Source organism: Macrobrachium nipponense, chromosome 6 (assembly GCF_015104395.2).
Source record: "Macrobrachium nipponense isolate FS-2020 chromosome 6, ASM1510439v2, whole genome shotgun sequence".
NCBI classification, from domain to species: domain Eukaryota; kingdom Metazoa; phylum Arthropoda; class Malacostraca; order Decapoda; family Palaemonidae; genus Macrobrachium; species Macrobrachium nipponense.
In genome coordinates, this window is record NC_061108.1 from 19,980,148 (window position 1) to 19,995,259 (window position 15,112).

At 35.4% G+C, this 15,112-nt stretch overlaps 1 protein-coding gene across 1 annotated transcript in view; it reads left to right on the plus strand.

Moving 5' to 3' along the window:
- The window catches only part of LOC135216736 (uncharacterized), a 23,307-nt gene extending 13,856 nt beyond the window's left edge, over positions 1-9,451 (plus strand). The window contains exons 2-12 of the mRNA XM_064252205.1: positions 1,683-1,903; positions 2,111-2,315; positions 2,811-3,034; positions 3,701-3,899; positions 4,267-4,348; positions 4,725-4,827; positions 5,125-5,302; positions 6,963-7,081; positions 7,732-7,907; positions 8,712-8,851; positions 9,183-9,451. Coding sequence (XP_064108275.1) covers positions 1,683-1,903; positions 2,111-2,315; positions 2,811-3,034; positions 3,701-3,899; positions 4,267-4,348; positions 4,725-4,827; positions 5,125-5,302; positions 6,963-7,081; positions 7,732-7,907; positions 8,712-8,851; positions 9,183-9,322 — 1,787 coding nt within the window. The 3' untranslated portion in view covers positions 9,323-9,451. The remainder of the gene's footprint in view (positions 1-1,682; positions 1,904-2,110; positions 2,316-2,810; positions 3,035-3,700; positions 3,900-4,266; positions 4,349-4,724; positions 4,828-5,124; positions 5,303-6,962; positions 7,082-7,731; positions 7,908-8,711; positions 8,852-9,182) is intronic.
- Positions 9,452-15,112: the final 5,661 nt, after the last annotated feature.

A 15,112-nucleotide genomic window follows, 5' to 3' on the forward strand; every position in this document is an offset into this window, starting at 1 on the left:
AATAATCTTCGAATAAAGGTAGAAACGAAACCCAATACGTCTAGGCATTAAGAAAGCACCGATCATCAGCAAGTATAGAGCACCTATTACGATACATTTTAGTGCCAAGGGGATTTTCTTTCCCACTTACAATCAATTGTGGATCGGAAGATCGGTCGTTCTAGCAGTGGTCTGGATGGAAATTCTATTAAAATGAAGACACGATATAAGTCCATTATCTTTCCTCTTGACGTTTCTGATTTATTTACCTCAAATAACTGATATTTTGTGAATGCACATGTTTGTTTGTTGTGAGCTCTATTTTTTGTCACTTTCATCAACAGTTTATTACTTTTCATTTTGTATAGATAGCTCTATGGATGCTATCTGTGGAATACAGATTCCGATGTAATACCTGCATCAGAGCATATTTCCGAAACATAAGAGATGAAAATAAAACAGAGTTTGTATTGTACTACTGTTATTTGCTGAATTTATTTTCTATTCAGTCTTCCATTTGCTTATATGAATTTCCTTCACTATACCCCCTGCATGTATCCTTATTACTAAAGACTTTGCGTTCACGCTGTGGCAACTGGTGTAAAGTTGCTATAATAGTTTTTCACTGGCGCGCGCGCCAGGCCCCCCAGGAAGACCACCTCCCGCCAGGTGAGCAGCCCCCTGAGAAGAAGCCTTTGGCACCCCGCCCTTGATGCGGGACCTCCCCAGGCCAGCTTGCCTAGCCTGGCAGGAAGCCTGCCTCCCTACAGGGTAGGGAAGCATCCTCTGGCGAGGGCGTATCTAAGGGACTTACTAGCCTGGTGAAGTCATTCCTTTTCTTCCTATTTTGTGTTCTTTTTGACATCTTCCCAATTTTCTTAATGTATTTTTCCTTCTGGAAGACACTTTTCTCTTGCTTTTTGTTTTTTAAGAAGTGACTATTTTACACTGAAGTGTCAGGTATGTTAACGTTTCCACTCTCTTGATATATTTTTCCTTTCCGGATCTTTTTTCTTTCCTTTCTTCCCTTGTTCCATCTGCCGCACCATTCTATCTGTTTACTGTACTTTTGGCCTTCTGTTACTCAGCTCCTCTAATACGGCAGAATATCTATATTTATAAGAAAAAAGAATAATTCTGTAAAATACCGAGAGAAAGGTGTGTTTGCATATTATTCAGTCATAAGGATCACGTGACTAAAGGTACTACTATAAGAGCCATCTCTTTCCATATGTGGCATTTTATTAAGTGAGCTTTGTAAGTCTCGTGAAATAATGCTGCATTTTTCAGTTCTGTCAGTTTGCTATCATTGCTTCAATCTACATCTTCTCTTCCATTTATACACACACACACACACAAGTACACACACACACTCATATAAATATATATATATATATATATATATATATATATATATATATATATATATATATATATAGAGTTCAGACAAGAAATCCTGACATCCTAACAGGGTTCGAACCTACTTTCAGTATATCGGAAGAAGGCCATGTCAGTTAACCTGACCACGCACACACAAATGTAGATACACACACACACATATATATTTATATATATATATATATATATATATACTATATATATATATATATATATATAATATATTATATTATATATATACGCATCGTGTACTCACAGTTACAACACTTTACGTAACTATTCTAGGCTATCGTCTCTCCCTACAGTTTCAGCCCAGAGCCATGAGTGCGAACGTACATGCATTCCTGGAGACATCAGAACGTGCGCCTATGAATTCCACCTGCAAGAATACCATACCCTGAGTCGCGCTTGCTTTAATTGTCCAAGCAACCTGACAGACTGCACCAGACCGGAATGTATCGCTGCAGATGGAGTCCGCAGACCCCTGCTTGCAATCAATCGCATGCTTCCCGGACCATCGATCAATGTAGGTTACACGAGGCTTTAGTTGAAAGTCAGTACATACACAGTTTTGACTGCTGGTTTTATCATATATCTTCTGAGCTTATCATGACGATCAGTTGAAACTCTGACAACACTGATTTTGGGACCAATGAATCAGTTGAAATCTTTCGGCGTACCAAAATCTGCAGATTATTTGACTCAAGCAAAATTTCTCTTGGCTGTCTTTCAGGTATGCGAAGGCGACCGTGTCGTCGTCGATGTCTACAACGGACAACTCAGCGACGTCGAGACAATCCACTTCCATGGTCAGCACATGAAAGGGCACCAATATTATGACGGAGCACCTTTTGCCACGCAATGCCCCATCGTAGCACCTTTCCGTTATGACTTCGTCGCCAACAATCCGGGCACTACCTTCTGGCACTCTCACTCAGGTATAGAGCGGAGATGACAAAACTAAAACGTGTTTAGTTTGTCATTAGACTTTTGCTGTCGGGATAGGATGCCTGTCAGGAATGGGCTCGAGACGCTTTTGCTAATTTATTTCGTTTTTAGAAAAGTTCCCAATGAATTCAGAGCCGAGTTACCATCCTCATATACACGTAGGTGCTTGTCACAATGTTTTAATGACTGAATATGGGAATTCTATGATATGACACAGTACTTTGCCCCACAGTAACCCTAATCATCCTGGTGTTCAAAAAGACAGTAAGGATATCCCCATGCATGTGTAAGCGAATGGCTCTTGATGGGATAGATTCCCGGGGTCCACACCAACTCTCCTGCGCCCTTTTACACCGTATATCACACTTAGGGCAAGGCCACTTGCTGGCACAGTGGAATATAAAATCCTTGATACTGAATCCAAGAGTCGTATTAAGAAACAATATTTAAATAAATTATTTTCTGTTTTTGATTGGCTGAAACAGGTATGCATCGGGCAGAGGCCATCTACGGTGCCATGGTTGTACGTCAAGTAGAAGACCCTCAAGAGGGGACTTACGACGTAGACATCACCGATCACACACTCATAGTTCAAGACTGGTTCCACAGGAGCGCTTTGGAGGTCTTCACCAGCAGAATGCATGGTCAGACATTCCCGGTGATTAACAGCATCCTCGTCAATGGGAGAGGATGGAACACATATGCTGAGGTGAGAAATGAACACAACTGTCAGTGAGTGACAAAGAAAAAACTTTTCTATCTAAATTTATGTTGCATATCATAAGCAGCACCTCCTGGAGCAAATTCCCTAAGGGGAAACAGACTGCTTAAAAAATACACACTAGCAATAATAATAATAATAATAATAATAATAATAATAATAATAATAATAATAATAATAATAATAATAATAATAATAATGATAATAATAATAATAATAATAATAATAATAATAATAATAATAATAATAATAATAATAATGATAATAATAATAATTGTTTTATAGCCAACATCCGTTTCCTCTTAAGCAAAGGTGTCTCCAAATGAGAGGCTCTAGTGTTTTACTTCTCGGAGCAAACTCGAACTGGTGGTTATGATAAAAAACAATATTGCCTATAAATTTCTTCAAGAGGAATAACACAACGCCGAAGGTTGCCTTTATGCAAAAGCTACAGATTTACCTTGAGCACTATAGCACTTGTTTCAAGTTTAAGTACAAATGATGAACCGGCATAAATTTTGATAAACCATACTTTAATCCTCCATCTGTGGATCTCTTACAACATCATCCCCCCATTATGAGCAGTGATGGTAACCATAGTAACCATCCTTACTGGCAAATGAAGCCTAATCTCTCTACGTGTGTTTCCAACAGAAAGAGGGACTGCCGAAATACGAAATGCCCCTGACAGTCGTCAACATGAAGAAGGGTTTGAGACATCGCGTGCGTCTAATACAAGCTGGTGGGTCTTGCCCAATCATGGTCAGCGTTGACAACCACACAATGACTGTCATTGCTTCTGACGCTCAGAACATTGAGCCTCTGACGGTGACCAGTCTGGTTATGTACTCAGGTGAGACTATTTCATTAATAACGTGTTAACTCCTACCTGTTTCAATCTAGCGTATTAAATGCAAACATAAACAGTGGCCATGAAAGGTATAGTCAAATGGTACCCTTCATCAGTGCGTAAGAATAATTATATTAGTGAAACAAATCCACAATAAGCAGAGTGCTTTCCGACATCAGTACATGTTACCGAAAGCTCTCTGTTTATATTTATTTTGAAATATTTAGGAACCCATATACATTTGTTTCTTCATATGAAGGTGATAATGGAAACAGTGAAAATAATGATGATGTAGATAATGACGATGATGGTGATGACATAAATAATGATGATGGCGTGACAGAAATAAAGATAGTAAATTCATGAACAGGTGAAAGGTTTGACGTAGTTATCGAAACAGACCAAGAGGTGGCCAACTACTGGATAAGGTTCACTGGAATACTGGACTGCTTGTGAGTATTCCGCCAACAGTATTTCAAATCTTCTCACCGACAACGAAATTCAGTAGTCTGTCTCACCGAATTATTCTCTTAAAGCTGTTCGAATTTCAACTTAACTTCCAAGACAAAGTATTTATTTCCTCTGGAAGGGCTCCATATAACCGATAGATACAAGCTAGAGTACGCAATAGATTTATCAAAATTAATACAAGTAATTTTTTTTGGGTGGGAGTTATGTAGGTGCGAGATTGGTTTAGTTAATAAGAAAAAATGATCATGAATCACTTGATAAGATGTTAAATCTTCCTTTGTAAGGACCGAGACAAGAGCTCAATGGTATGGAGACCTTTAGAACTGTCTAAGTCACAAAAGTTATTTTTTATCCAAGGTTTTCCCAGCCTATACAAGGAGCAATCCTTCGTTATGAAGGCGCGCATGACCAACTGCCGAAGGAGATCCTTCTGTTTAATCCTGATTATCCCCCTGGAGTAGTGAGTATAAGTCCTTTTTTAGTATTATGATTTTCTTTTAAAATATTTGTTACTAATATAAAGACGAACGACTGATATATTATGAAAATTCTTTAAAAAAAATATTGCTTTGTGATATTATCAGTATTGGTCAATATTAGAAAAGGAATTTTGTTCAAAAGCTTTATTTTTAAGCAAGAAGTTGGGTTGAAGAACCCCTACAACTTACGCCAGGGATCCGGAACTTCTAGCAAGACTAATCCACCACGTTAACCAAAGTGTAATATCTTCTCAAAAAGGATTTCTCTTTGTTTTAAGGTGCTGAATCCACTGAATTCTATCGGAGGCCCTGAACAATTGACTGTGATGGACATGACTGCCCTGGAACCCTATACTGTGCCCGACGCGGTGGACAAGCAATTCTATCTGGCATTTGACTTCAAAGAAGTCAACAACACTGCTCTGTACAGCGAAGATTATTATCCATACAGTGGTGGTGAGCAAGTAGTATTCCTTATGTAGTATCTCGTTGAACGAGAACGATGTTCTAATACACACTGAATGAATAAATCTTTTAATTCTAAGTTATGTACTTATAAGACGAAGAATATTAGCGGAAACTAACAATGAAAACTGGAGTAATACTTGTATTAGACCACAACAGAAAAGGATGATAAAGATTAACATTGTTCGAAAAATGTTTGACAGGTTATTTAACGTTGCGGATTCAAAATTTTTCAAGGAAAGCAAAATTCATCGTCATAAAGATTTTAAAAAAGTCTTACCACTATTTGCCTACGAAGCCTCCGTTAAGAGCCAGTGGTACAACTAAATTTAAGAAAAGAAAAAAAAAGAAAAGAATCTTTCAGTCCAAAGTAATTTACCACGTATCTGGTGACTAATGTTAAGAATTTAGTAAACATTATCAGAAATAAAAAGGAAAGATAAAAGCTAAAATGTTAAAATTTGCACAAAACGCAAAGTCTCTCACATTTCAGTATGATACTTTGAAGCTTAACTTTTCTACAAGTGACTTCGAAAGTGTACCGAGAATTCATGTATAGGAGTCACATACGTGTAAATTTTTTTCCGTTTAGCTATCTATTGACCATTGCAACGACTCTTTTCTTTTCGAATTTTAAGAATGACATGTTATACTACACGGCATATTATTCTAAATGGATTACGTGAATTCTTTTTTTGTGATTTGTCGAAATAGATTTTCTTTTAAACTTCTCCCTTACTATTTGTGCCAAAAGACCTTCAAAACACCACAAAAAACTGATTTGCATTACGTCTTTTGTTTAATATGAAATCTGTAGAAAGGGAAACGTCCATTCTGCAATAATGAAGCAGAACTGAATCCAGTTGATGACAGGTGGAACACAGTACCACTTGGATATGTCAAGTGAGGTGGACACCCCAGTGGCGGATTTTAAGGGGGAGGCCACCTGGGCCACGTGCGCCCCCCTCACCACCCCCCCCCCCCACCCGGCTTGGATATAAATGATATAACATTGTTTTCTTTCGATAAATCATTATTAGTAGCAAAAAAATTTTTAGTTAATGATTATTTTAACAACAACAAGTGTACAACAACAAAAACAATAACAACAACTACTACTGGTATATGTGTGGTGCATTCATATATATGATATATATGAATATGTATATATATTAATATTATATATATATATATATGTATATGTATATACATATACATACATACATACATACATACATATATACACACACACATGCACACACACACACAAATATATATACGTATATATATATTATATATATGGGGATACAATCCACAACCTGAAGTAAATTCCTCTTGTAGTTTTATATATTTCTTGTATAGGATTAAAGCCTTTCGACATCAACTGTGGTCTTGTTCACTAAAAGTGTGATATGTCACCGTCAAGGAACTAATAAAGTAAGAGAACAACATTTGAAAAAATGTTTGAGGTGACATATCACACTTTAGTGAACAAGACCACAGTTGATGGTCGAAAGCTTTAATCCTATACAAGAAATGTATTTTTAAACTACAAGAGGAATTTACTTCATTGTGGATTGTATCCCCATTTACTTAGAGGTACGACATAGTACCTGCTTCTTGCATTTAATAAATTTTTTCCCTTTAACAGTCGATAGGTCGTGGAAAGTACGAACACCTCAGGTCAATGGGATTACATTCATCCCCCCATATTCTCCACCGTTGTCTCAGCCTGAGGAACCTCAGCCAACCGTTTGCATCCATGGAGAGGTGAGGTATACCATCTGTCTCTCTCTCAGTGATCACTAAAACCTTAGATAATGAGTTAGTTTAGGCTCTAGAAAGTGTAAAATATCCTTCCACAGTAACAGCACGATAAGGGTGACTCGAAGACAAACTATACGTAGCGTAATCAACGAAGAAATACACATGAGATGACATAGAGCTGAAAATGAAGGGGATTTTGATCTTAAAATGGAAACCATTGTAAATCGTTCTAAGGCGTTTGTTATATCATGGTATAGTGTGTCACTCTATATCTTGGAGAAGGCTTAGCTGTTATTCAGATGACTTTTTAAAGGATAACTTTCAAGAGAACCTTAAGAACCATTAGTGAAAATATTGTATTTATTTGCCACGTTTCAATCACCGCCTCATCAATTTTTCTCGGATATAGAATTAGCAATTTAATGTACATGACAGAAACAACACTTATGTTTCGGTTCTCTTAAAGTCTAGTGTAAGCCCCCAAGTACTTCAGAGACCCCTGAAAACTAACCAATATCTCTTCTTTTCAAGAACACTTGCATAATGAAGCCAAATGAAAAGGAAATTTTCCGCGAATATATAAAAAGAAGCTCAATTTAAACATATCCAGATATATTAGAGATATATTTATTCCTCATAACTGTCTCCTTCAGGATATTTCCCCTTTCTGTCAAGGAGACTTCTGTTCGTGCTCTTACGTCTTCAACGTCGCCCTTGGGGAGTCGGTCGAGCTGGTCTTGATCGACGAGGGCACCTTCGGCGTCGATAACCACCCCTTCCACATGCACGGGCACAGCTTCAGCGTCGTGGCCATGGGGAAGGTCGGCGAGTAAGTAGCCAACTTTTTTTTTTTTTAGATTTTCATTCTAAAGAAACTGTAGAGCAGAGGTGGCAAAGCAGTGGACCGCGGTCACTTGTTTGGTCGAACGCCTTTTCCCCACAATCCTGTATAAACAAACAAAAGGACAAGCTTATATATATATATATATATATATATATATATATATATATATATATATATATATATATATATATATAAGTGAGGTAACTGTACTCATGTTCTATCGTACTATGGCGCTATTTGATTTTTTTTCCCACGTAGTAATATGTCATTATGTAGTATAGATCATAAAAGAGTTTCAGTCTTTAGAGTAGATCTCGGAGTCCAAAAGTTTGGCCATCCCTGCTGTAGAGGTTTTCGTCTACTTGAGATACTTGAGAGGTTTCATAGTATTATTACCACCATTATAGATTTTAATTTTTGGAATGGCATATTGAAATATCTGCGAAAGGAGTAGGAGTAAATATTTGGTATATTTATATCAGATGCCAATACTAATCGTCACTCTCTTAACTACTTTACGCAAGGTTTTCTACATGAATCTTTCCATTAAACCTTATCAGTCCTTATTGATAATTTCCAGTGGTAAATTGGGTTTGATCAAACAATACACAGACAAATATATTGCGGAAAACACGCTAACCAAATGATTTTGCCACTTTTAAGGAAACTTGTGCGTAATCCTCATCCAATATCTGCTTGATATCAACTTCGCCCACATATTTTTGGTCGCTTACGAATTTGAATGTAAATGGAACAGTGAACCTCATTTTGTTTGTGTTCTTCCCTAAGAGTAACAACAGCTGAAGAAGTTGCCAATCTGGATTCTCAAGGCCTGATCGAACGAAGGCTCGAGAGTCCTGCATTAAAGGACACTGTCAACATTGTTGATGGAGGATACACTATCGTCAGGTTTAAGGCCGATAACCCAGGTGAGTGTTAGCTTCTATTAAGTTTCGAAGGTTTTCAAAGATTTGGAACCGATATTGACATTGCAGGTGATCCAGAAAATGACGTATTTACATATGGGAAGAAAGGTTTTCCTCCCTTTTGTATAAGTAATATTAATATTGCAAGTAAGATGTGTAGCTTTGCCAAAGAAGAAAATATCTACCTAGGCCAAAACAGTAAATTTTGTCGATAATTAATGAGATAGCGCGCGAGTCATCAGATCATTGGAATTCAGAGAATAACGTCATTAGACTCTACCGTGTAAGAAATAGATTTAGAAGACTTACGTTTTTACCGCTTTCTTTTCCTAAGGCTACTGGTTAATGCACTGCCACTTGATCCTCCACTCCGAGGCGGGAATGGTTGCTATCCTGCACGTGGGCGAACAGTCGGATCTACCTCCAGTTCCAGAAGGATTCCCGACCTGCAAAAAGTTTATGACAGAAATCTAGTTAAAACGAACACTTTATATGCTATATTTTTTGCTAATGAGCTCTCAGTGCTAAACAACTCGTCTATGACATTACTATCTTTGTGTAACTCTGCACCAGATTAAAAGAGAAGCTTTGAGAATTTTACAAGTTAGTTTATTTTCTTCTTTATTTGAGAACAAAGAAATGGAGTGAGATCCTGCCGGACGAATACTCGTTCGTGACGTGATATATAATAATTCAGTAGTACATGACATTGGAATCTTATTGTAATGGCACGCTATTAGCTCTTTCCATATGATTTGTAGAAATAATTTTTCGGTTAAATGTCCCACAATTTTACAAGTCATTTTTTATCACTACCAAACATCGTTTCATTTTAGTTTCTAAACAGCCTACCTTGACATGGTCCCTTTTCCGTTCCATTTACTGAAAATGACAGAGTTGCAGATGATTTTCATTCCTTGCTCGTTTGAATGATGATTTTCAGTTTTGTATTTGCAAGAATTAATCTTGCAGCGTTTTCCATTCAAAATAAATCTTAGTTGTCCTAATGTCGGTGATGCAAATATATACTCCTTATAGAAACTGAGATATGTTTGTATTCATTAGGTGGCATGAATACAAAAGTTCCATTTGACTATCAAGACAATTCTGTCAACCACTGGAGTTGCGTTACAAGTGATATTTCATATCGGTTTTTATAAGTAGTTCATATATTTACATCACCGCGATTACGACAACTAATATTTATTTAAAATAGAAAACGCTGAAAGATTAATTCTTGTCAATACAAAACTGAAAATTATTAATCGAATGAGAAAAGAATGGAAATCATCTGCAGCTCTATGTCATTTTGAATAAATGGAACGAGAAAAGGACCCCGTCAAGCTATGGGACATTTAATCGTAAAATGATTTCTAAAAACCGAATGGAAAGAGCTAATAGCTATTATGAAGCTGTTGGCTTCAGAGATTTTAAGGATGAAATAATAGCTCTAAAAGAACTGCCAAGGAAATGGAAATGTATAAGGAGAAGCTTCTTGATTTTGTGAGCAAGTCAGCCATTTTGCAAGCGCTCAACAAAAGAAGCTTTTCTTTAAGTCAGTTATAATAATACGTTCAATCTATTAGGAATTCCTCGGAAAAGGTTTACCTCCAGAAAAGAGAAAATGATAATAACATCATAATAAGCTGGTAATTTTTTTGTAGCTATCTAAGGAGACAAAAACTGAAGAGAAGGGAAGACATCATCAATCTTAAAAAAACTTTTCAAACATCGTGATGACAACATTATTTTAATCATTGTAGAGAGTGCATGCAAGGGAGCTTCGGCAGTTTCTTTTGAGGAAAAAAGTAGACCCCGCTCGTCTATCTCGAGGGAATAGTAGAATTGTCATTTCACAGTGACATGTTATATATTATCTGTTAGAATGCTTCTTAAGCATAAACATGCCCAACTATACGCAAGGAAGGAAATTTTAATACGATCGTGAGGCAAGAGGGTTTTTCATTTGACTCTAGAGAGTTTTTAATGTCATAATGTCGGCATTCCGCAATGTCGTCTACTAGAGTTAAGATTAAGTAATTACAGAATGACAAAAAGCTCTTCTTTTACTTCTCTGTAGTAATTTCTAAATTTAGTGAATCTTATTACATAATTGCAATTATTTGGAATTTCTTGAGACACTCAAAAGAAAGGTTTCCCAGTGATGATTTGTTTACCCAACGACCGATTTCATTTTTATTTTCAGCCAGAAATAATTTCAGTGACATTAAATAAATTTTATTTAGAATCCGCTAATCTGTTACTCCACTGCTGATTTGAAGAGTATTCTTGGGAAGAATTCAATAAAAGACTGGTGTAATGCGCACAAGTTTGATGCTAATCAGGAAAAAATAATGCTTTCAAGGACATTATCGTGCAAATTCAAGACATAATAGAGTCAGCGGAAGTGACATCAGGCCGTAAAACAATCCTCTTTTAATTAGCATCCCAGGGGGTTGACTAGTGTCACCAAGGGGACTAACTACACAGCTGCTTTTTCGCACGGAATTCAGTGTCGTCAATGAAAAAATACTCTTCCAGTGATAAGAAACCATCGCCTTTCAGATACAATTTCGTCTTGAGATATACGTAGTTGTCGCTGAAGTTAAAAGTAGGCTATGTATGTACGTAAGATGTCTGTTTTTATCAAAGCGCATCGCTGGTCGGCGTGGCTGGTGACCTAAGTCCTTTGTTATACAAAGGACCAGCGGAGATAGGAAAAAAAGAAAAATAGAAATAGAGGAAAATATGACAGAAAATCATTAGGGAAATTGCGTTTTATGAGCTGGGTACTTTACCAAAGGCAGAAACATTATATATTTGCCTTCGGACTGACAAGAAATGTATAGGAAACAAATGAAAATCGTTCATTTTATTTTATATCTCTATCTATCTATCTATCTGTCGCTCTAACTATATATATATATATATTATAATATATATATATATATATATATATTATATATATATATATATATGTATGGTATATAAACGTAATATATATATATATATATATATATATATATATATATATATATATATATATGTGTGTATATATATATATATGTGTATGTATATATATATATATATATATATATATATATATATGTATATATATATATATATATATATATATATATATATATGTAGAAATTCACTGAACACCCCTCTTATAATCTTGCCGAGTACCTTGTTCCTCTCCTGGAACCACTCACCTAAAGCACCCATAACGTAAATAACACATTTGTTTTTAAAAATATTTTAAACCAAGATTCTGATCTCTTTATGGTAAGTTTTGATGTGGAGTCCTTATTTACCAATGTTCCAGTTTGAGAAACCATCGAAATTATTTTAGATAAACTTTTTCCTCTGTCTGATTCTATTTTTATAGGTTTTACTCGTTCGTTATTTAGGCAACTTTTAGAATTTGCCGTGCAGGACACGACTTATATTTTTAAAGACTTGTTTTCAACAAATTGAAGGGATGGCGATGGGCAGCCCACTGGGTCCCACCTTCGCCAATATCTTTATGAACTCCCTGGAGGAGACCATCTTTGACAGTTGCCCCCTCAACATTTACCACTCTGTTTTACCAGAAAAGGTACGTGGTGGATGACACGTTTGCATTGTTTAGGTTTGAATTTATTAACTCTCAACATCCTAATATTAAGTTCACCATAGAGAAAGAATCCCATAACTCCCTGCCATTTTTAGATTTGCATGTTTCCAGGGACATTAATAACTTTCATACAGGAATTTACAGAAAAAGTAGTCAAAGGCTTAGGGACGAATTTCGATAGCTCTTGCAATTTCAGTTTTAAATGAAATTCCCTCTCCACCCTCCTTCATGGAACCTTTGTCCTCACTTCCAGTTGGGTCTCTTGCCACAACGATATATATATATATATAATATATATTATATATATAATATTACATATATAGTTAATATATAATATATAGTATTTATATACTATATATATAGTATATATATATACTTAATTATATATATATAATTATATTATATATGGGGAGCGATTACAATCACAACAATGAAGATAAATGTCCTCTTGTAGTTTTAAAATCTATATTTTCTTATATAGGATTAAAGCTTTCGACCATCAATTCTGTGGTCTTGTTCACTAAAGTGTGACACTTTAGAGAACAAGACCACAGTTGATGGTCGAAAGCTTTAATCCTATACAAGAAATATATACAAAACTACAAGAGGAATTTACTTCATTGTGGATTGTATCCCCATTTACTTAGAGGTACGACATAGTACCTGGCTTCTGCACATATGATATAGTATATACTATATATATATATATAGATATATATATATATATATATATATATATATAGATATATATATATATATATATATATATCTATATATATATATAATATATATATATATATATATCTATATATATATATATATGATATATATATATATATCTATATATATATATATATATATAGTATATATATATCTATATATATATATATATATATCATATATAGATATATATATATATATATATAGATTAATATATATATATATATATATATATATATATTATATATATATATAAAAGGTATAAGCCAGAAGGAAAAATAAACAACTGAGTTTCTGCAAGATCTTTCGACTGAACGTCCCTTCTACTCAGCCAGACAAAACTGTTTGTCTGCCGAGGTAAAGGACGTCCAGTCGAAAAATCTTGCAGAACTTCGTTGTTTATTTTCCTTCGTGGCTTATACCTTTATTTATGGCTTTATCATGTTCCAAACTTTCGTGATTCAGTTTATATATATATATATATATATATATATATATATATATATATATATATAGATATATATATATATATATATATATATATATATATATGTATATATATATATATATATATATATATATATATATATATATATATATAATAGCAAGAAGTTCATAAATGGTTTTGATAACCTTTCATTTTAAATACAATTTACCATGACGTGTGGTAGAAAAGGTTAGAAAGTTCCATTACTTTATTACCGTTTGGCTGTTGGAAAAAAAAACTGACACTTTTGCTAAAGAACTAAACGTTGTAGATTGGCGGATGACCCTCAGCTTCACAATTAACTGTAAATTTCGTGTTGTAGACAAGCTTAGAAAATTTCACCTTGTATTTATGTGATTTTATTTGTTTGTATGGTGTTTTTACGTTGCATGGAACCAGTGGTTATTCAGCAACGGTACCAACGGCTTTACGTGACTTCCGAACCACTTCGAGAGTGAATTTCTATCACCAGAAATACGCATCTCACTCCTCAATAGAATGGCCGAGAATCGAACTCGCGACCGCCGAGGTTGGACGCCAACACTATACCAACCAAGCCACTGAGGCGCTTTTTGGGATTTTGACTTCACAAAGGGCTTCACAAAGGGCTTCACAAAGGGCTACCCCTTTGCAGATGAAACAAGAAATGTTACCTGTTTTTTAATGTTTGATGTGAGAATAGAATAACGCTAAAAAAAAAAAGCAGTCATTTGCGGTACACAACAGTCTCAATAGTAAAGTGTCATGAATTCATTGGTGTCAGATTCAACGTGATGGACAAAGAGAGGTAAAAGCTAAAGTTTCCGTCATCATTAATGCGAGAGAACTATTTTTGTATGTCCCAAGTTACCTGATTATAAAACTGTGCGCTGTAGGGATCAGTTTAGATAAGAATATTCTGTGGTCTCATAATATGATTGGGATAGTTGTTGCCGTCAGTGCACTAAGTCATCACGTGGTGCACTGTAGACATTGCTAATGGATGTTTGCTGCGTTCTTTCGGGAACTGGCTCCAGCCTCGTTTTAGACTTTTACCTTCTTCTAACTTACCTTCACTCCCGTTACCTGTCTTCGGTGATGCTGAACACTTCGAACTTTTACATTAGAATACGACTGTGAGTTTTTCCCCCAGTTCCATCTTTAGATCCTTGTATTTCCTTCATTTTGCCGGATCCCAGGATCTTACTTGGAAATGGCGCCAACTCCCTCTTTTCAGTACCCAGAGCAGCTGAGTGACTGAGACTGCCACAATGTTTGGTTTGACAACCTAAATTTCATAAACCTGTCGGTCAGTCAGTTACATGATCATAATATCATAAGTAGAAGTCACTGCGTAATTGCAAAAGAAAAGGACTCTCTTATTAGACCTCAGTGTGAGAGAAAAATGAGTAAAAGAGAATTAATGGCGCATTATTCGATGCAATAAACTAGGGCACAT